The sequence below is a fragment of the Vulpes vulpes genome, chromosome 3 (genome assembly GCF_048418805.1).
Source record: "Vulpes vulpes isolate BD-2025 chromosome 3, VulVul3, whole genome shotgun sequence".
Classification (NCBI taxonomy): Eukaryota; Metazoa; Chordata; class Mammalia; order Carnivora; family Canidae; genus Vulpes; species Vulpes vulpes.
In genome coordinates this window covers 113,807,604-113,829,466 of record NC_132782.1, presented here as the reverse complement: position 1 = coordinate 113,829,466, position 21,863 = coordinate 113,807,604, and the positions used below count along the sequence as shown (strand labels likewise).

The following is a 21,863-nucleotide window of genomic DNA, read 5'->3' as shown; positions in this document are numbered from 1 at the left end:
ATGCTGTCCCCAGCGGTTCTCCAGATAAAGGCTCAGCCCCCACGCCTCCATCACCCGGAGCCTCGAAACTCCTCCAGGCTGTCCCTTGTCTGGGACACTCTCTCTCAAACCTCAATGCACCTACGCTGGGGGTCCTTCCAGGCACCCCCTCCAATGCAGCCCCCTCCCCATCGCCTGTGTCTTTGGTTTAATATCAGCTTCACCATGAAAACAACCTCAGAGACTCCAGGCACGGGGCCCAGCACACAGCAGCCAGGCTCTCTGTCTGGTGAGGGCTCAGGGAGGGGACCCTCCATGGCCTGGCCCGTCCTCCAGGCAGCAACACATGTGGCACATTCAGCCTAACACGTCACGCACATGCCAGGCCCCGTGGTCTGCTCCCCACTGCCCAACCTCCCTCACGCCCATGTGCTATGTAGATGCTGGAGGCCAGGCCTCCCCCTGTTGCCCCAACTCTCCTGCCATTCAGGGGCACAGGCAGGGAAGAGCGAGACCCTAAGTACCCCCCAGGTGACAAAAGACCCAAAGGCCCTGGTATTTCCATCAACGAACCAAGTCCCTACTGAGTTCCTGCCCCAAACCGAGTCCTGGAGCAGTGGCTGAGGTCAGCAACGCACAGCCCGAGAAGTGGTTGGCCAAGCACAACCGCACCTGACCCTGACCGATGGGCCACACCTCGAGCAGCACTGTCACATCCGAACTTCCTCTGCCGACGAGCATTCTAAGTCTCTGTCACCCTGTCCGACACTAGCCACTGGCCACAAGAGCCCCCAGAGTGCTTGAAGTGGGGCTTGCCACAAAACACAGCTCCGGACCAACTAGCAAACTACAGGAAACCGAGGACAGAGACACACCAGATAACACCACAGAGGTTGACAGGGGCATCGTCCAAGCCGGGATGCCATCGGAGCCAGTTTCCACAAGTTGCATGAGGAAGGAGAGCGCTAAGGGAAAGTGGACACCTCATCGGAAGACAAAAGACTACTTGTGCTGTGTGGGCCTTATTTGGATCCTAACGGAAACTACCAAAAACCCAGAGACAAGCCCAAACCTAAACATGTTGGCAGGGATCCCTGGGTGGCGCAGCGGTTTAGCGCCTGCCTTTAGCCCAGGGCGCGATCCTGGAGACCCGGGATCGAATCCCATGTCGGGCTCCCAGTGCATGGAGCCTGCTTCTCCCTCTGCCTATGTCTCTGCCTCTCTCTCTCTCTCTCCCTCTGTGACTATCATAAATAAATAAAAAATTAAAATAAAAAATAAAAAAATAAACATGTTGGCACAGACTGGGATCAGGGAATCACTCGTCATCGTAGGTGTGACCACGGTGTGGCCACACACTCCAAGATGGTTTCACGTCAGAGAACGGGACAGCCAGAGTCTGGTTGGAAGACGGGTGGAGGTGTGGAGGCACAGGACGGAGGACGCCAGGTCCATGAGGCTCAGCCCATGATTTTGCCCATTTCTGCCTCTACTCAAATTATCCACGATAAAGCTTTAAAAACGGGACAACAGCAACAATTTGCTGAGTAACGTCACCTCTCTCGGGCCACCTCCAGCAGCACCATTAACCCAGGCCACCCTGCCTGCCTACTGAGGCCTGCAGTCCGCTGTGGGCCAGCCGTGGGCCTTCTACCCAAGTCTCGTGCCCCAGGCTGTCCAAGCAGTCTCAGGCGGAGGGTGGCTATGAGACGTTGATGACAGAGGTACCAGGCCTGAACCTACCAGAGGTGGCTGCTGCTGCCACCCGAAAGGCAGGGCTGCTGGGGCATACCCTCACCCAGGATGTTCCCTGCCCTCTGAGCTTGGTCCCTCTGCTTTAGAGAAGACTCCCCTACCTCCCTCTCCCTGAGGATGGGGCCTGCAGGGCTGACCAGCAGAATGGCTAGGGCAGCCCACGGAGCCCCGATGGTGGTTTGGGGGACGAGGAGAGGGCCCATGTCCCTTGGGTGCCCGGTCCCCAAGTTCCAGAAGTCTCCCAGAGGCAGCTTCGGGGCGTAAAGAACCGTGTGGGGTCTACTCTGCTCCCCATCCACCTGTGTCTCAGGGCCCCACCTCAAGCTCAAAGGGACCAGCAACCCTGGAAATCCTGCTGGCTCAGGCCGGGCCAGGCCGTCAGCTCCCAGGACCTCCAAACGTTCCTGGAACAAGCCTCAAGATGTTAAATGCTACCCGGTGGATCTAGCACGTGGCCACGGATGGAAGGGAGTCCTGGCTCGGGTGCCTGCAAGTGCCCACAAAATCCAAAGCGGGCCGCGGGAATGCAGATCGGCAGGCCAAGTAGTGGCCAGTCTTGGTCCCCTGCATCCTGTCCATTCCAACTCTGGGTCCTGAGCACCTCAGTCAAGCCCCGCTCTGCCATGTGCTGCCCACTACTTGTTACGTGGGCAAGTCACACCACCTGAGTCTGTTTTCTCATCTGTCAAAGAGGAATCTTGGGGTACCTCTGCCCCAGGGCCTTAAGGAGAGGCTTTAAGCACCGCAGTCCACAGCCAGAGCTTGGCACCGGGCTTGCACAGGGCAAGCTCTCCACAGGGGCTGCGCTATCAAGTCCGAGATGGACACCTGACAACAGCTCTCCGGCATGTAAACCGCTGCCACCTGCCCCAGGATCACATCAGAGCCCTGGACAGACGGAGGCCCTTAATGAGCGCAGCCCACCTCCCATCCTGCCCACTTCCTCACAGTTCCCTAGCAGTTTCCACACCGGGCTACCCTACACCCGCACACGACCGTGCAGCCTCCCGGCCTGGCACAAACGGTTCCCTCCCGCCAGGGCTCACACATCCTTCACATCTTTGTGCCGATACCTCTTCCTGGAAGCCTTCCCAGCCAGAGCTGCCATCCTCCCGGCTCCCTCGGGCAGGGCTCCCCGGTACAGAGCAGCCCTCCAGGCCAGGCTGGGCCCTAATTAGCGGCTCCGTGCTGGCCGGTCCCCTCGGACACCTTCCACCCTGCCCCGCGCGCTGTCCCGCGTCCCCCTGGTCCCCCTGCAACTCGCGACTGCGGAGCCCCAGCAGGTGGGACGTTTCTGCTTTCAGAGAAGCCAGGATCCTTCTGCTTCGCCCCGGCCCGGGCCAGGGGGGTGCTGAGGGCCGCCCGCGGCCCCGGGTTTTCCTTATTTAGCCGGGCCGACCTCCCCGCGCTGGAGCCTCGCCCTGGGAGAGGCCTGGCCCGCGCTGCGTTTCCCCTGCAGAGGCCGGGACGCGCCCACGCCCTGCGAGGCCCGCCAGGCCGGCGGCCTGCCCTGCCGGGCCTCTCCCCGGAGCGCAGGGTGCAGGCGCGCCGAGCCCCCCGCCCCCGGGCGCCCCCGAGTCCCCGCGGCGCCATGGCAACCGCCGGCCGGACGCGTGGAGGCGGGCTACTCACAGCGCGGTGGCGGCGGCGGGGATGCGCAGCGCGGGTCCGAGCGTCCGCAGTCCGCCGCCGGAGCAGTTGACGCGGCAGGCGGCGCCGGGCGCAGGGCCGCACAGGCAGGGGGGCGCGCACGGCCCGCAGCCGCGCCCGGGGCCCCCCGCCAGCGCCCCGAGCCACAGGCCCAGGCCCAGGGCGAGCGCCAGGCGGCCGGGCGCGGCGGGCGGCATCGTCAGGGCAGCGCGCGCATGGCCCCGGCCCGGCCCCGAGCCCCCGAGCTCCGAGCCCCGAGCCCGCCCCGGCGCCGGCGGCTCAGCCCGGGCCCACGGACGGCATGGCGGGGCGCGGGGCGGGATCCGGCGGCGGCCGCGGCCTGTCTGCTCGCGCGACGCCCGCTCGGCGCTCGGGCCCGGCCGCGCTCTGCGTCCACGGCCGGCCGGTAGCGCGCTCGCGCGGCAGTGCGGGCCCGCCGCCGCCGCCCCTCCTCCTCCTCCTCCTCCTCCTCCTCCTGCCCCCCCGCCCGAGCGGCGCGGGGCGGGGCGGGGCGGCGCGGGCGGCGCGGGCGGGCGGGGCGACGGTAGGCCCCGCCCCTCACTCTGCAGGACGGTTCCGGGGGTGGGGCGTCCTCGGGCCACGCCCCTCGCTCTGCAGGGCTTCCCGCGGGGCGGGGCGTACTCGGGCCACGCCCCCTCCCCCCCCGCTCAGGGTGTGGGCGGGACGTCGCGGGGCTGCGGGCTCTGGTCCTGCGGGGGGCGGGGCCTCCGCGCAGCTGCACCCCCCCCTCCCTCCTCCCCCCGGCGCTGGCGCCCCGCATCCCCCCGCAGTGGCCCACGTCGCGGCTGGGCAAGCACTAGCGGTGATGACCCCGCGGCCTCCGTGCCGCTCGGCCTCCGCCGTCTTCCGGGCCGCGGCGGCCAGTGCCAGCTGTCACAGGGCGACGCCCCAGGTGCGCCTCCGCGAGCCCAGCGCAGCAATCCCCGTCGCCGCCCCCCTGCAGCCAGGGCACGCGCGTCCCTCCAAACCTAAAAATGAAGCACTCTAGTGGCTCCCAGGGCGGGGGACGGGGAATGGATAACTGCTAATGGATATGGGGTTTGCTTCTGGGATGGTGAGAATGTTCTGGAATTAGGTAGTGGCAGTGGTTGCACAGCCTGGTAAATACACTAAAAATTTAATAGAATTGGGCTCTTAAAAGGGTGAATGTTATGCTATGTAAATTGTATCTCTTTTATTTTTTTAAAGATTTATTTATTTATTCAGAGAGAGGGGGGCAGAAACACAGGCAGAGGGAGAAGCAGGCTCCATGCAGGAAACCTGACGTGGGACTTGATCCCACGTCTCCAGGATCACACCCCAGGCTGCAGGCGGCGCTAAACCGCTGCGCCACCAGGGCTGCCCATATCTCTTTTTTTTTTTTTTTTAAGATTTTATTTATTTATTCATAGAGACACAGAGAGAGAGAGAGGCAGACACAGGCAGAGGGAGAAGCAGGCTCCATGCAGGGAGCCCAACGTGCGACTCGGTCCCGGGCTCCAGGAACAGGCCCTGGACCAAAGGCGGGTGCTAAACTGCTGAGCCACCCAGGGATACCCTGCCCTGTAAATTGTATCTCAACTTTTAATGAAAAAGTAATAAAATTGTTCTAGTGTTGGGCCACTGGTGGATGGATGCCTGACCTAGGCTGGCCAGTGGTCTCAGGAAGAAGTCCCCAGACTGGCACATGGGCAAGGCTCCTGTCCACTGTCCTGAGACCCAGGGGCAGGCTGCATCCCAAGGCTGCACTACTTCCTTTCTGTGTTCTCTCTGCTTAAACCAACTGGAAACAACTAAACCCACAAGCGCTCGGCCCATGCCCTGCTACCTCTCACTGGGAGAGTCCAAGCAGGGTCACTGTGGGACATCCTGCAGCTCTGCTATTCACCCAGGCATGAAGGGGCACCCAGATCCCTCACTGTGCTCATCTGTGTGATAGAAATAGCAAGCCAATGTCTTAGGGCTGAGGGAGGATCACATCCAGCGCAGAGCCAGCTCTCAGGAAAGATCCAGGGAAAAACAAGTGGGCGCCCTGTGCAGGCAAATGGCCAGGGATGAACAATGAACAGGTAGCTTGCCATGTCCTGGCAGTCCAATGACCCAGGAAGAAGCAGAGCATCTCCAAGTGACCTGGCGGGTGTAGTCCAGCTCCGGCAGTGTGGTCTTCTCAGGGCTCTACTCCCACAAAGCCCTTTGTCTCCAACTCTGAGTGTCTTGGGCCAATTCCCTCCTGAGTAGGGAGAAGGACTTAGGTTAGACACCAGGGGGAAGAGAGAGGGACCCTAGAGCCTTCGAGCCCCAAGGGCTTCAGGAAACTTTGTATACAGTCACAGGAGTGCTTGGGAACCCAGTTTGGAAAAAATTGGTGTGAGGTCTAAGTCCAGGTGGGATTGATGGGATAAGGTAGGGGAAGGGAGGGAGGAGCCCTGGGACTGGGGAGAGAAGGAGGAGGCTCAGAGGGTGCCCTACCTGGGGTTTAGGTGCTGGGGTCGATGGAGAAGCTGTTTGCTGGGTGGAGATGCCCTCGGGGAGGAGGGGTGTGGATGGGAAGGTGAGAAGGAGGTTTTGCACGCATGCGGCCATAGCCCACTCGAGAACATGCCCAGAGTGCAACTGGAGGCCTGGTGTGAAGCTGGGAGGGGGTGAGCAGACTTGGGGCAGATGTAAAACTCCAGAGGCACGGAACCCCATCCTAAAGGAAAAGAAAGAGGCCTTGGAGAGAGTCTGAGTGAGAGCCCCCCAGAAATAGGAGGAAACTGAGGCACAGTGTGTGGATGTCAAGGGAGAGGCTACAGGGGAGAAGCCAGCAGGGCTTGGGCTACAGGAACAGGGCAGGGGCTGGGGATGGTGCAGCCGCACAACCATCCGTGGTCCTCCCTCACTGCACAGGCCCACGTGCCCCCCGCCCCGCCCCGCCCTGGGGCCTCTAGAACTCTCTAAGACCTCCCACCTCCTAGCCTTACTCCATGTTGTTCCTTTTGTCTGGAATGCTTTCCCATCCCACCTACATGATTACTTATGCTTGCAGGGTCAGCAAGTGCCTCCTCCTCCAGGAAGCTTCCCCAGGCTCCATGCCATGTGCCGATTTGCATCACACAAAAAGGTGACACATATTTATGAGCTATCTACTGCGGGCAGAACATGTGCCCCCATGTACGTCATTGCCCCTACTCCTCGGGGTCGTCCTGTCCCTCGGTCCTGCTGTGTCAACCCGCACAAAGCTGAAGGCGTGGTGTTCCCCCGTGGTCTTTACCGAGGGCACCTGGAGGAGGGGTTAGACAGGAAGCCAGATGCTAGCAGCTTGGTGGCAAGTCTGGGAGTGTAGACGTGGCATGAGGCCCATTATTTCCAGAAGCTTAGATGTGAGAGGAAAGAGGTTCACAGAGCAGTGGCAAAGGTTTTTCCTTCACATAGAGGAGACTTGAATGGGTCTCCCGGCTGGGGGAGGAGTGCCAGCAGAGAGGGAGAGGAGGGTGAGCCAGAGAGAGCACAGGGAGAGGTCAGTGGCGGCAGCTTCCTAAGAGATGGGAGGAGGAAACGCACATCCTGCACTTCTCCATCTTTCCTTTGCTGCCTTACCCCACTGAGTCTTCACAACTCCAGGAGCTAGCTACTAGTCCTATTCCCTCTACTAAATGAGGCAACCGGGGCAGCCCGGTTCTCCCTCTGCCTGTGTCTCTGCCTCTCTCTGTGTCTCTCATGAATAAATAAATAAAATCTTAAAACAACAAAAAAAGGGCAGCTCTGATGGCCCAGGGGTTTAGCGCAGCCTTCAGCCCAGGCTCCCTGTATGGAGCCTGCTTCTCCCCTTGCCTGTGTCTCTGCCTCTCTCTCTCTCTCTCTGTCATGAATAAATAAATAAAAATCTTTAAAATAAAAAAAAAAGTCACATGCTCTTCCAACTGAGCGAGCCAGGGGCCCTTCAACTTATATGCTTTAAATATGTGCGGTGACTGGATATCAACTAGATCTCGATAAAGTTTTTTTTTTTTAATTTTTTTAAAAATTTTTTATTTATTTATGATAGTCACAGAGAGAGAGAGGGGCAGAGACACAGGCGGAGGGAGAAGCAGGCTCCATGCACAGGGAGCCCGATGTGGGATTCGATCCCGGGTCTCCAGGATCGCGCCCTGGGCCAAAGGCAGGCGCCAAACCGCTGCGCCACCCAGGGATCCCTGATAAAGTTGTTTCTTAAATATCTAAACACTTATCGTGACAAAAAAGCAGATTAATGGTAATCAGGAACAAGAGGTGGGGGAAAAGGAATTACCACAAAGGGGATGAGAGAGTTTTGGGGGTAATAAAAATGTTTTATATTACAAGTATGGTGGTGGTTAAATGACTATTTGTCAATGCTCACCAATTTGTATAGTTAAAATTTGTGAATGTTATTGTACCTAAATTATGCCTCAATGAAGCTCATTTTAGAATTCTGATCATATGGAAATTGAAATATCCTCTTTTAAGTAATGCTTGGGCAAAAAAATCAAAATTAATATCAGATTGTATAGAAATGGATAGTAATGAGCATATATCTTACCAAATCTGGGGGATGCAAAGTTATACATGGAGAGAAACTGATAACATTACGTTTCTATTATTAAGCATAAAAAATCATATTAGTATATAAATTAAGCATTCATATCAACATTCTAGAAAAACAACTATAAAATAAACCAAAACAAAGTAAAAAGAAGGAAATTAGAAATCTAAGGGCATATATTAGTTATTTTATTTTTTTTTTTTTAAAGATTTTATTTATTTATTTATGAGAGATACATAGAGAGAGAGAGAGAGACAGAGAGACGGAGGTAGAGACACAGGCAGAGACAGAAGCAGGCTCCATGCAGGGAACCTGACGTGGGACTCGATCCCGGGTCTCCAGGATCAGGCCCTGGGCTGAAGGCGGCGCTAAACCACTGAGCCACCAGGGCTGCCCTAGTTATTTTATTTTTAAGTGTATTTCAAAAGTGCATGCATATGTAAAAACTTATCAAATTGTACACTTTATTTTTTTTTTAAGTTTTATTCCAGTAATCTCAATACACAACGTAGGGCTTAGACTCACAACCCCGCAATCAAGAGTCCCACAGTTCCCGAACTGAGCCAGCCAGGCACCCCACTAGCATAAATTATTTTAAAAGAAAGAGTAGAATTGATTAATACAATCAAGAGCTATTTTTAGGGACGCCTGGGGGGCTCAGCAGTTGAGTGTCTGCCTTCAGCTCAGGGTATGACTCTGGGGTCCTAGAATCGAGTTTCACATCAGGCTCCCTGTGTGGAGCCTGCTTCTCCCTCTGCCTGTGTCTCTGCCTCTTTCTCTCGGTGTCTCTCATGAATAAATAAATAAAATCTTTTTTAAAAAAGAGCTATTTTAATATATAAGGCTATTAAGATTATGGGGCACCTGGGTGGATCAGTTAATTAAGCATCTGACTCTTAATCTCAGCTCAGGTCTTGATCTCAGGGTCATGAGTTCAAGCCCCATGTTGGGCTCCACGCTGGGCATGAGCCTACATTAAAAAAAATAATAATAAAAAAATAAAACAAAGAACAACAAAAACACCCAAGATGTTTAAAAAGAGCCTGCTGGGCAGCCAGGTTGCTCAGTGGTTTAGCACCACCTTTGGCCCAGGGTGTGACCCTGGAGACCCCAGATCGAGACCCGCGTCGGGCTCCCTGCATGGAGCCTGCATGGAGCCTGCTTCTCCCTCTGCCTGTGTCTCTGCCTCTCTCTCTCTCTCTCGAATAAATAAAGTCTTTAAAATAAATAAAGTAAAGTAAAAAAGAGCCAGCTGGAAAGTGTCACTGAGAGATAAAAATAAAATACAGACCATTAATGTTGAGAACACAGGTTTATTCACAGAAAAAGTTAAAAATGACCAAAAAAATGTGTAATTGTTTGCAAACTTTTGACATCTAGACAGGGTCGTTATAGGTTAGAACAAGACAAACTGTTAAAACTGACTCAAGCAGAAATAAAAAGCTCAAATAGACCAATCATAAAGGAAGAGATTGAAAATGTATCAGAGCCATGCCAGGAAAAGACACTTGATCCAGATCTGCTTATGGGAGAATCCTATCGAATGTGCAAAGATCAGATAACGGTGATTTTATATTTTAGAGGGCATGGTCACATCTCAGTATGTTTTATGCAAACGTATGCATAGAGCACTGTAATTAGTAAAGCATAATTTGCATGTCTAAACAAACTGGATAAAGATAGCACAGAAAAAAAGGAATCCATCGTCCAGTGATTTTTTTGGTCTGTCTCAGCCAAGAGCCTTTGTTTCAAACGAAATCCCAAAATACAAAACTTGGATGGTGCTTAGGAAGCTAAATAGCGGATCCCAGAGAGATTCAGATCCTAATCCCCAGAATCTGGGAATGTGACCTTGCCTGGCAAGAGACCTTGCAGTTGTGATTCAACTAAGGGTCTTGAGATGAGGGATTATCCTGGATGATATGGGGTGGGGGTGGGCGAAATGTGATCACTAGTGTCCCTAGAAGGGGAGATCTGCATGGCAGGAGAGAAGTTCAAGTGACTCTGGAAGGGAAGCTGGAAGGATGTGGCCATGTGCCAAGGGAAGCTGGAAGCCACCAGAAGCTGAAGAGGCAACGATTCTCCCCAGAAGGAACCAGACTTGCTTCAGCCTCAGAAGCCTCATTTTACCCCGAGGCCTTGTGCATGTAGGATACTATGTTTGGGCTGTTTGGTGGTGGCACCGTGTTTGTCGTAGTAGATATTTGTTACAGCGGCCACAGGAGACTCGTACGGTCACCACTTCCAACTGAATAACGGTTACCCCCGAGGGACAGGGTCTGCGGGGAACAGGAACTTTTATCCTTGCCTTTACCTTCTGTTGTTGCTGTGACCACAAAAATCATATATCCCTTTCATAATTAAGGAAAAAAGGGAGAGAGGCTGCAAGCAGAGCGCTTGGCCCTTGGCAGGGGCAGCCAGGGCTGGGACTCCAGTGGTTGTCAGGGCTACGCAGGCATCCGTTTTATCCCTTTACACCTGTGCCTCCCCTGCGGGGCCCTCAAAGCTGCTGGGAGAGCCTGGAGCCAGAAGGCAGCTGGGCTGCTCTGTGCTCCTCCAGCCAGAGGTCTTGCCTACCTGGGGCCTCAATGCAGAGTCTAGACTGGGGAGCAGCCCCCCACTCCCTACCCCCGCTGAGCTCTATGGCCGGCACAGCTTGCATCCTGAGACCACCAGGAGCACTCAGGCGTGAGTACCTGAGCTGGGGTGGGAAGGAAAGTCTCCCACTCTCACACCGCAGTCCCTCCCCCACGGGGCAGGGCCGCCCCCCAGCCCTTACCACCTGCCTCCCATGGCCTGGGTGCAGCAAAGGTGAGTGTGCGGCTGGGGTGCGGGTGCCCTTGCAGGAGCGGGGTGCTCAGTGTGGCCCCGGTGCATGGGGGGGGCGAGCCGCCTCTGACATCGCTGCTTCCTGGGGTGACTCCCTCCTCTCCCTTCTGCGTGGAGGTCCAATGGGGAGCTGCTGCCGCTCGCTGCCGTCTCCATAGCAACGTTCACGTGGATTTCATAGAACAAGGTGTTGGAGCTGGAAGGGACCTCAGGGATCAGCTCCTCCCGCCCACTCGTTTTGGGGAGAGGGGAGCAGGTCCAGATACGCCACATTCCCCGGGTCCCACGGGTATCTAGTCGGGGCCTCTGCCTGCTGGCACCATTCCCAGCCAGGGTTTCCCCCAACCCAAGACTGCAGAGGGCTGAATCCCCTGGGACTGACTTTTGGGAGGTGCTCTGGGGTCACAGGACTTGGCAGCTTTGCTTCTCCCCCATTCTTTACTGACTGACCCTAAAGTCTAGCCTGGCCCTGTCCTGCTCACCTAGAGCCCTCTCCGTGCCTGGTGGAGGCAGGCGCAGGCAGGATGGGCGCTGTCCTCGGAAGCCCTGAGGGCCCACATGCGTGGAGCACCCACAGGAGTGGGGCCGGGAGGAGCCGGGAAGGCTCCCTGTTTGGGTCTGAGGAGGGGGCTCAAGTAGAGCCTGGAAGCTCAACGAGGGCTCTTGCTCCTGCCAGGGGTCTGTGGGTGAGCGCAATGTGGGGGCAAAACTGGCCATCATGGAAAATGGGGCTCTGGAGAGAGACAGCCTCGGGCTGTAGGTCCCAGAGGGTTGTCATGTCTGGGGACTCATGACACGCGTCACTCCAGGACAAAGGGGCCAGACACCCACAAGGCCACAAGGGCAAGTCAGAGGGCAGCGGGCAGGGCCAGGGGCCCGGGGAACCGGGGCACCAGAGGGTGCTGGGGTGAGGATCCAGAGTGAGGCTGGAATGGATCTGGGGTTGCTCTATCTCCTCGCAGAGACACAGGCACAGGCCGACTTTGTGTCTCCAGCGGAGCCGGCCCTATGCCAAAAGGGTTGGGGGCTGCAGGCACCCCACCCCCCCACTCAGCACTCTAGCTCAGCCCAGCCATCTGGGCATCTGGGGTCTAGCCAAGGCCACCCTCCTGACCTTTCCCACCAAGCTGGCCCTGTCCCTCCCCCCAGCCGGCAGCCTGTCCTCATTGTCTATTGCTGTGTAAAGAAAAAAAATCCCCCCGATGCTCCCAAATCTGCAGTTTGGGAGACAGTATGGAATCCCCCCGGACCAGAGTGCCCAGGCCAGCATGACTTCCTGACTCCACAGGCGGCTCGCGGGCTCCTCTCCGCCTGAGATTCTTCATGAGGCTTCTTGGGCTTTTCCCCAGTGTGGCAGCAGGGCTCCCAGAATGCGTGTTCAGGAGACAGGAAGGAGTTGCCAGTCTCCGAGGTCCAGGTCCAGAAATGGACACGGGGTCACTTCTGCTGTATGTGTTGGTCAGAACAGTCACAGAGCCAAAGGCAGGGGACAGAGGCCTCCTGCTTGACTGGGAGGGGCAGCAAAGAACTTGCCGTCCTTCGTGTGCCTGGGCACTCCACTGTCTCTGCCCCATGGGCTCTGACTTTCTTGCCTCACCTCCAGGCCTGCAGAGTCTGTATTTCTTGGAGGTCTCCTCTGTCCCCATCCCCCCCACCTCGGTGACTGTCACCCCCTCCTACTCATCTCCTGTCTATAGGCTGCACCACGCATCCACTCTTCTGCACCCTCTGTACTCCTGTAGCAGGGCCCTCTGTTGCTTTGCTCAGGAACCATGTGTGGCTCCCTACTTCTCGCCAAATAATTTCCAAGCGCCTAAGCTATACGTTCAAATTCACTTTATACTTTAGCCCTCTCCTGTGTTACCGGCTGGATTTCCTCCACACAACTGGACCACAGTTTGGCCTCTTCTGCTCAAAATGCTCACTTACTGTCACTGGGAGCTTGCAAGTTTCTCTTCCTCTTCTTCTGTTGGACTCCTGTTCAACCTTCAAAGCCCAGAACAAATGTCCCTCCTCCCCAAAGACCTGCTCTCAGTACCTGATTATACAGGCCTTGCCTCACTGCACATTGCAGCACATTCGGCCTCATCGTTGTGTGAGCAATGACGTGTCCTCCTGAAGTGGGGCCCATTTCTAACTCATATTTCTTTCACCAATTGAGTAAGTTTATTGAGGCCTGGAGCCAGCTGCCAGGGATATGGCAGTGACCAAGACAAGCTGCTTCCTGTACCCAGAGAACTTACACTCCCGAGACTGAGACAGATGGCAAACAGAGAAAGCAAGGGACATAATGATCAAAGATTAGGAGGAGTGATGGAAGGCAAGAGAGGCAAGAGGAATGCTGTGATCCAGGGACCTAGAACTCTCTCTCTCTTTTTAAATTTTTTTTTGCACTCTCTTTTTTTGAAAGAAATCAGAGACCTAGGTTTTTTCATGTATTCTCCTAGTTTCAAAGGTTTTGAGTTTGAGTATTTCTCCTCTGCTGCTCAGCTTCCCTCCTCTCCTGGCTCCCCATGGCCTCTGAAATGCCTGTCTCCTCCTCTCTTCCTGGTCACCCCATTAGCACTAGCCCTCACCCTTGACAGAGGCTGCCTTCCTATAGCCCCCACCCCTAGAGCACTCAAACTCCTTCTGGTTTCCCTTGGGCAGGGGCTAGTAGGGAGCCCAATGCCTAGGACGTGGGGTCAGGGGGTACTGGCTGAGACCCTGGGCCAACCACCCTGTAATTGGCCTTTTGGAGCATAGGACACCTGGAGTCCCTGGGGCCCCGGCAGTGGGAGCTCAACACCCCCACCCCCAGGCACTCTACCCACACAAGTGGGCATTGGCCAGGAAGGCGGTGGGGGTCAGAGGAGACAAGAAAGGAGGCCAGGGGGTCCTCAGAGGTCTTCCTCAGGCTTGTCTCCCAGCTCCTGAGGACTCCCGGGCCGACCCTGCCAGGGAAGTTCATGTTCTCTGGAAAGGGTTCACAGGTACAAATCCCGGCTCTGTCACTTTCTAGCCTGGCGACCTTGGACAGCTCCCGTCCCCTCTCTGGGCATCAGTTTCCCCACCTGATCCTGGGATCACAGCACCACCCACCTCACACGGTGCTTTTGAGGAAGACTTGTGCCTAACACACAGTGATACGCAAAAAAGGCCAGCTTCCCAAGGCCCATCCCATGCAGGGCCCTGCCAGACCCTGAGCCCTAGAAGCCCCAGCTTCCATCCATTTCCATTATCGTTATTTCGGCTCTGGGAATGCCAGGGAGAGGGCTCAGGTCTCTGAGAGGGCTCATGTGACAGGTGTCATATCTTGGAGGCACAGCCAGCCCATCCCTCCGGCTGCCAGAGGAGCGTGCAGCAGAGGCTGATCCCAGCACTGCCCAGAAGCGCCTATACCTGCTGCCCCGGGGCGTCTAGGCTCACCACTCCCCGGGTTCCAGGACCATCTCAGCCTTATTCTCCAGACCCAGAGACCCGTGGGTGGAGACAGACAATCCAGTGGAGGTGTCAGGCTATGGAGACTGGTCAGCCAGGGACCAGCATGGGGTTCGGACAGTCAGCACTTGGCCTCCTCGGGGCCAGAACGGGGCACCAGAAGGTCAAGGGGCTAGCCGCATCCTGGGGCGGGGCCTATCGCCTCCTCCTCCTCCCAGACCCCCAAGGGCACAGCTCCAGGGGAGCGGCCCCTCAGAGGGCGGGATGCGGCTGTAACTCGGATTTCCCTTCACCCGAGGATCCTGGGGCTTCAGCTCGGTGGGCAGCTTGGGGGAAGAGCGGCCTGCGGCTCTCGGGTGCTGGCTTGTCCCGCCTCTGGTAACCAGCTGTCAGCTGAGCCGAGCGCCGGGAGCACCCAGTTTGCTTCCTGCCCTACAGGGAGGAGTGGGGGCACAGCAGGCCAGGTGGCGTCTCGGGCTGAGAAGGGACAGAACCCCCCAGGTGTCCGCCCCACGCAGTCCCACTGCCTCAGCGCCCCCGTCCCAGGCCCAGCGGCCATCCCGGGAGGGTCCCCGGGCGAGGGGCAGTGCATGGAGGGAGCCGCGGGGCCAGGGGCAGAGGCTCCCCACCCCGCCCACCTGGGGCAGTGCCCCGGCCCCGTGACCCCGCCCCGGGCGGCCTTCTCATTTGCATGCGCCCGCCCCCGCACGCCCATTGGCGGAGGCGGCGGGAGGCCGGGCCTGAGTGGCTGCGGCGCGGGGGCGGGGGCGGGACTGCGGGCGCGGGGGCGGGGCGCGGGGAGCCGGGCGTCCGCGATGCCGACGCCCTCGCTGCCGCGGGACGGGCTCGGGTCCGGGTCGCGCTCGGCGGACTCGGGGAGCAGGGCGGCCCGGGGCGCGGCGGCTGCAGCGGGAGCTCCCTGAGCGCCCGCCCGTTATGTCCAGGAAGAAGACCCCCAGGAGCAAGGGGGCCAGCGCGCCCGCTGCCTCCGCGCCGCCCGCCGCCAACGGGTCCCGGCCGGCGCGCCCCATCGGGCCCCCGCCGCCCGCCCGGCCCTCGCTGGGCGGCGGCGACTTCTACAACGTCGCTTTCAAGGTGAGCCGGCCCCCACCCATGCGAGCGCAGCAGGTGGCGCTGGGCCCGAGCGGGGCGCGGAGGGGTCGGCAGGGGACGGAGGGCCCCGCGGGCCCTGGGCCAAGAGCCTGCCCGAGCGGCGCCCCGCAGCTGGCACAGCGCATCGCGTACAGCACAGCTGTCAGACCCGGATTTCAGGGAGCCCACGGCTGGCAAGGCCTGCCCCCTGACGCCCCAGCTGGCGGCCGGACAGGGGGTCCGGACCTGGCGGGGGCTCCCTCCCCGCTCCCTACGCCGCCGCACCACCCGGCCTCCGGCTCACCGTATCCCATATGCTGCCTTCCCTTACCCCAGGGGCTGTAGGTCTCCTCTTTTTGGGGGAAGGAGACTAGGAAGAGGTCTGCCAGTCTGGTGGGCAACACTGGGGCCTCCTTCGGGCCTAGGCAGACACCTTTGGATTGTGGAGGGGTTGTGGGGACTGTCTTTGGGTTTTGGGGCCTTTGACAACAGGCTGGGGGAGGGGTGGAGGAGGGGGGCCCTGATTGCCGCTGTTGTCCCCAAACCGACCTGGGCACCTGCGCACGCCAAGACCTGACTTCACGTGGCAAATTCCTCCAGTCTTACTGGGGTTAGAAGAAGCCCCCTGGCACAGTGACCCCCACAGGCCTCTCAGAAGGTCCCCAGCCCCCAGCCTCTGCTCCCCGCCAAGCCCCAAATGCTCCCCTTCCAGATCAAGCACGGTGTCCAGGGCCTGGGGGTGAGGTTAGGTAGGGCCCTGGAGGGAGGCAGCTGCCCCCGTTCCCCACTGATGGAGAGAGAGGCACAGAACCTTGTGGAGGTAGACCTGGAGGCCCAGGCCATCAGGGATCCTGGCTGCCCCAGCGCTCCCATGTCCTTCCTGTGGACCCGCAGGCCTGGGACACTTCTCCACTCCTGCCCAGGCCAGCTCAGGAAAGAGCAGACAGCCTGCTGGGTGGGCCAGCGCCTTGGGCCCCTCGGTCCCTAACACCTGACTCTCCCGCTCACTCCAGATCATGCTGGTGGGGGACTCAGGCGTGGGGAAGACGTGTCTGCTCGTGCGCTTCAAGGATGGGGCTTTCCTGGCAGGGACCTTCATCTCCACCGTGGGCATCGACTTCCGGGTGAGAGCAGAGGCTGATGTCCTCAGCGCTGAGCTGACCCAGCTGTGTCCTGGGCCCCTGCCACCAGCTCACGGAGTTCTGACGACACCCCTGGGACACCCACAGGCTCATGGCGGGGGCAGCTCCTGCCTGCACCACCTAGCTCTCAGGCTCGGGGTGGTTGAGGTGGGATGCCTGGAGACGGGTGATGGCTGCATCTGATTGGAGCAAGGGTGGCACCCAGGTGCCTGGGGCTGTATTCTGAGCCTCCGGATGCCCTGGGTGGCAGCCATCAGAGGAAACTCAAGGCCTGTGTTCACCTGGGAGGCTAACATCACGGCCCCACCATACACAGGTGCCAGGCAGCCTGCAGAAGGACCTGAGCTGGGGGGAGGTCCCTGCCCTTGGGCGAGAAGGCTCACAGAAGTGCTGCCACCTGGCTGTTCCCCCTGCCAGAGCCCCCTCCCATACTGCCCCCAACAGGAGGGCTGTGTCCCTGGGTTTCAGGACTCCCCACACTCCGACACCCTAACAGCCTGTGGGGTCGGCAAGGAATGATGAGGGCCATAGCCTTAGGCCTGTGGGGCTCCAGCATCTGAGCCCCCACCTCTACCCAACAAGTCTGAATTCTGAGTGCCTTGCCAAGGTGCTGGTATGTTCTAGACAAATCCCAAATTTGCATTTTTCTCACCCTTTAATTAGACCCAGTTGGCGGGAGGCTGGGAGGGAGGCCCATCCTAGAAACGGAAAAGGGGCTCCCACCCGTCTGGGGGCCATTTACCCTGCTTGGGGGCCCAGGTCCTCTCAAGTCTTTTGAGATTTAGTAAGGGGTCAGGTGTCCAAGGCACAGTGTGGGGTGTGGACAGGTGACCCTTTGCCTGTGCTGGCCCCACCTCCCCCCTCTAGGCTCTGGGGCAGGTGGTGAGGGAGGTGAGGCCGCTCAGTTCACACCCCTGCTCAAGGGTGCCAGTGAAGGCGGGTATCCTCCCCAGCCTCCTCAGCCTGGCAGATGGCTGTGCCATTGGTTCCTGGGAGACCTAGAAACACCCTGACAGCAGGAGATTGGGGAAGAGGGAGGTGGTGCCGTTCCAGCTGCCAGGAGCCTCCACTGGGAGTTAGCCGGCCCCCACCCCCACCACAGCAGATGGGAACCATGGGGTTGGGCCACTCCCTGCCACTAGCCCTGAGCTGGAAGGGCCTAGTGAGGGACCATGACCAGCCAACAAACAAGGAGCACTCACTGCATACCAGGCAGTTTTCGGGCTCTGTGGTTACTGTGCTAGGCCCTGTCCTCAGGGTGCTGCTCTCCTCCGGGGAAGAGAGGCCTTTATTTTAAGGTTTGTATTCATTCATGAGACAGAAGCGGAGACACAGAGGGAAAAGCAGGTTCTCCGCAGGGAGCCCCACGCGGGACTTGATTCCAGGATGGGGGTTCACGCCCGGAGCTGAAGACAGATGCTCAACTGCTGAGCTGCTCAGGCGTCCCAAGAGGCTTTTAAATTAGAACAGCTCTCATCCTAGGCCAGATATAGTTCTCAATGCTCTGCGCGTACTAGCTCATAAAGCCATTGAAACAGCCACGTGCTGGACACCCTGGTCATCCCCATTTGTGGATGGGGAAACTGAGCCTGTTAGTAATGGGCCTGGGGTTACAGTACAGTAACTTTAGATTAAGTTGCTCTGGGTGACTGAGCAAAAGGAACAGCACATGTAGAGCTGTGAGGAGCTGATGGCCCATCAGGGGGGGCTGCAGCAGGGGGTTTGTGGTCTGCCAGGGTATAGGGAGTGGGTGTGGTTGGCAAAAGGTGGGTGGCTGGGCCAGACCAAGATAGGTGCTGCGTAAGGGAAGGGAGGGCCACAGCAACAGGACTTGGTGACTGAGATGGGTGGTAGCAAAGGGCCTATAAAGGCGGTAGAGCTGGTGGGGCCGTGTGCCAGGCTTCAGAGGTGGGCAGAGAAAGCACACCTGGCCCAGATAGCTGGCCATGAAGGGCAACCACCTCCAAGCCCATTAGGATGGCCATCAGAGTGGGAGGGGCCCAGGCATCCTCCAGGCCCTGGGCACCAGAAGGGGCTCACCAGGGGGAAGTGTAGGAGCTGCAGGGGTGGAGAGAGCTGGATCTCAGGACTTGGGTTCAAGGAGTCCAATGGGAGAACCCAGCCAGCTGAGGGGCAGACAGGATTGGAGTGGGCCCCTCAATCTCAGGCTCTGTTCCAGCCCGCTGGTCTCCCCCCTCCCTGTGGGGGCCCTGTCCCCAGCTGCTGCCTGAGGCAGTGCTGGCGGCTGGGCTCAGTGGAGCTGGCTGGTTGTCTTTCAGAACAAAGTTTTGGATGTGGATGGTGTGAAGGTGAAGCTGCAGGTGAGTGATGGGGGTGGGGGTGAGGGTAGGTAGGAACACCGAGGAGAGACTGGCAGCCCAGACTCCTGGATGTGCCTGTCGCTGCAGATCTGGGACACAGCTGGCCAGGAGCGGTTCCGCAGTGTCACCCACGCCTACTACCGCGACGCCCATGGTGAGCCTGTGGGCGTGGGATGCCAGCCCTGGGGGAAATTGGAGGCTATGCTCTGTGGGCACCCTGCTCCTCTGGCTTCTGCTCAGAGGAAGGTGCCCTTGGGATGCCCAGAATCTGGGAACGGGTCCTGCACTGGGCTCCCTATGAGGAGCCTGCTTCTCCTTCTGCCTATGTCTCTGCCTCTGTCTGGGTATCTCATGAATACATAAATCTTAAAAAAAAAAAAAAAAAAAGGAAGGTACCCTGGGATTGAGCATGGCAGGAAGTGTGGAGGCTGTGATGCACAAGGGTTTGGGTGACAGGAAGCCGCTGTGTGCCCTAGAGATGTCCTCACTGGCCCTCTGTCCCCAGCACTGCTGCTGCTCTATGATGTTACCAACAAGGCCTCCTTTGACAATATCCAGGTCAGTGGTTTCTTTCCTGGGGCAGAGGCTGAGGATCCTGGGTACAGTGGGGAAAGCTGGCCCCCGTGGTGGCTCAGGGTCCCTGTAGGCTGAACGGGGTCTGGGGACCTTCCAGCTCCATCAGTCCAGCACCTTGGGTAGTAAGGTATTTGTCAGTGGTGCCTGGCACGTTCCAGGAACTGTGTCTGGGCCTAGCCTGTTAGTCTGAGCCTAACAGGCACTCTGCAGCACAGCCTGGAGGGACAAGGGACAAGTGCCAGCCTCTGGGCTGGTCTCAGCTTTTCCCCCACAGGCCTGGCTGACCGAGATCCACGAGTATGCCCAGCACAATGTGGCGCTTATGCTGCTGGGCAACAAGGTGAGCACCCCAGCCTGTCGTCTCCACCCTGGCTCTACAGGGCAGGTGTGGGGAGAAGAGGGAAGCCCTGGGCCAGCTCTCACCAAAACCCCTGTGCCAGGTGGACTCTGCCCAGGAGCGTGTTGTGAAGAGGGAGGATGGGGAGAAGCTAGCCAAGGTGAGCCAGGGTAGGTGGGTGGCTGGGGGTGTCTGTCCCTGGGGCTGCAGGGCTGGGGCTGTCCCCACCAGGCTGGCAGCAGCTGCTTGCAGGAGTACGGGCTGCCTTTCATGGAGACCAGCGCCAAGACAGGCCTCAACGTGGACTTGGCCTTCACAGCCATAGCAAAGTAAGTTCTGGCACTCAGCAGGAGCCCTCAGACCCGGACCCCTTGTTGGGGTAGAGGCTTCTCTGTTCCACAGTCACCCCCCACCCCACAGGGAGTTGAAGCAGCGCTCCATGAAGGCCCCCAGTGAACCCCACTTCCGGCTGCACGACTACGTCAAGAGGGAGGGCCAAGGCACCTCCTGCTGCAGACCCTAAGCCTGGCTGGGCACTGCCACCGCACATCCTCTGGGAGGCCCCTGCAAGGCCGAATGGAGGGTCTACAGGGTCCCCCTGGTTTAGTCACCCCAGGGTGTCTGTTTCTTGGCTCCCAGACAGACCGAGCCTTGCCTTTCCCAGAGCCTCAGTCCCAGCGGGCTTCTAGGAGCCACTAGGTCTGCAGCCCCCCTAACTTGCTGCTGCCCGAGGGCCTGGCCAAGGTTGGGCTGAAGAGTCGCTGTCTTCTGTACGGCGGGGGGGGGGGGGGGGGGGGGGCTCGCCATGCACAGATGGTGAGGGGTGCCAGTCCCAAGGTGCGGCACTCTGCTGCCCCCTCCTGGACACGCTCAGCTCCGGAACCAGGCCCCAGCGCCAGCACCACGTGTACAGTGCCTAACCCCTTAGAAAGCCATGTCTTCAGCTGCACACGTGCCCAGGCAGGGTAAGGCAGGACTGCTGTTCACGCCTGGGGCAGAATGCTTCGACGCAAATCATCGCATTGTGCATTTGATCTGCAAGGACCAGAGCCATCTGCTCCCAGCTCACCCGCCAGGAGACTGGTTCAGACATCAACAGGGTCTTCCTTCCACACGACCTTGAAGAACGCCACGGTTGTGGCTTTGTGATACAGAACAGCATGTGGGAAATCACATAAAAGGGAAAACTGCCAGCCCCGGGAAGGCCTGTGCTCAGCGAGGGCAAGCCAGGGGGCTGGTAGCACGCTCCACCTTGTACGGAAATCTTCAAGTCAGTCTTTAGAATGAGAGCCTTTGTTTTCAGTTCTAGTGAATAAAGTTGTGTTTTCTGGACTGCTTGTCTCTTCTGTTGAAAGAAACCTGTCCTAGGCCCCTCAGCAAAGTACGGGTGGCCTTTAACACTCAAGAGTCCGCCCCAGCCCCCATCATTAGGCTGCTTGGAACCCCAAAGCAGTCTAGAGAGCACCGGGGAAGAAACAGGACTCCAGCACCGGTTAGTGAGTTATTAAAGAGTTCCTGACCTACCCAAGCCACAGGCAAGACAAAACGAACAACAAAAAAAAAAACCTGTTGTTTTTGGCCTTCGAGACAAGCATGGATTAGTCCCTGTACACACATCTCTCTCTGCCCTGTCTCAGGCCTGCCCAGGGGGGAGCAGGTGCCCCACCCGGTCCCCTGGGGTCAAACGCGCAGAAGAAAGACACCTGCGCGCCCATCGACTCACCACCTTTATTGCCGAGCGCTTCAGATACAGACCTGGACTCTGGGTCAGGGCCTCCAGTCGGGTCACCCGCCTCCCTGGAAGGAGAGAGACAGCGTCCACATGGAGACAGAGCCCATTCCCGGCTTTCGGACAAGGCGCCCCCGGCCCCTTCCCGTCACCCGGGGCACGCCCCAAAGCCTCAGTTTTGCAAAATAATCAGACTGCACGTGCAGTTTTCATACGAGGTGTCAGAAATAAAAAGCGATTCATCACAGGCTCCAAGGGGCATAGGGGACAGAAGGCCCGGCCCGGCCTCACCTGCAGGGAGAAGTAGGTCTGGGGGGGTTCGCACCTTCCGCCGGGGCGGGAGAGGCCAGGCCCCGCCGCAGGCTGGGGGAACCTCCCCTCGGACCCACTTGAGGACCAGCGAGGACACGACCTCAGCCCACGGCGCCCACGGGAAAGAATGGGAGGGCGCGAGGCTCAAGCCTTTATAGAAACTGCCCTACTGCTGCGA

The 21,863-nt window shown here is 58.5% G+C and overlaps 2 protein-coding genes, 1 long non-coding RNA gene and 1 other non-coding gene across 25 annotated transcripts in view; 1 reads left to right on the top strand and 3 right to left on the bottom strand.

Moving 5' to 3' along the window:
- Nucleotides 1-3,756, bottom strand: part of PKD1 (polycystin 1, transient receptor potential channel interacting) — a 41,198-nt gene extending 37,442 nt beyond the window's left edge. For 6 of the 14 annotated variants that reach the window (XM_072754014.1, XM_072754015.1, XM_072754016.1 and 3 more), the window contains exon 1: nt 3,367-3,692. In XM_072754014.1, coding sequence (XP_072610115.1) covers nt 3,367-3,581 — 215 coding nt within the window. In that variant the 5' untranslated portion in view covers nt 3,582-3,692. Of the gene's footprint in view, nt 1-3,366 lie in introns of all 14 variants that reach the window. The other 8 variants (XM_072754019.1, XM_072754020.1, XM_072754021.1 and 5 more) reach the window with 3 other exon arrangements.
- Nucleotides 3,757-5,490: 1,734 nt separating this feature from the next.
- LOC112909046 (uncharacterized) lies at nt 5,491-21,800 on the bottom strand. The gene is made up of 3 exons (XR_003233035.2): nt 21,665-21,800; nt 21,368-21,441; nt 5,491-5,614 (listed from the first exon to the last, which is right to left on the bottom strand). It is a non-coding gene; the product is annotated as an uncharacterized lncRNA (long non-coding RNA).
- Nucleotides 10,549-20,976, top strand: RAB26 (RAB26, member RAS oncogene family). Of its 9 annotated transcripts, none has more exons than XM_072754056.1 (9): nt 10,549-10,615; nt 16,282-16,392; nt 18,690-18,731; nt 18,819-18,885; nt 19,237-19,289; nt 19,582-19,647; nt 19,748-19,804; nt 19,897-19,973; nt 20,047-20,421. In XM_072754056.1, the coding sequence occupies exons 2-9, from the start codon at nt 16,285-16,287 to the stop codon at nt 20,165-20,167; spliced, it is 591 nt and encodes a 196-aa protein (XP_072610157.1). In that variant the 5' UTR covers nt 10,549-10,615; nt 16,282-16,284; the 3' UTR covers nt 20,168-20,421. The 9 variants fall into 9 exon arrangements, with proteins under 9 accessions (XP_072610157.1, XP_072610158.1, XP_025840528.2 ...); XM_072754057.1 differs by lacking the exon at nt 10,549-10,615 and adding an exon at nt 14,951-15,271; XM_025984743.2 differs by lacking the exon at nt 10,549-10,615 and adding an exon at nt 14,977-15,271 and having other exon boundaries at nt 20,065-20,976.
- LOC112909158 (small nucleolar RNA SNORD60) lies at nt 21,541-21,624 on the bottom strand. The gene has a single exon (XR_003233060.1). It is a non-coding gene; the product is annotated as a small nucleolar RNA SNORD60 (small nucleolar RNA).
- Nucleotides 21,801-21,863: the final 63 nt, after the last annotated feature.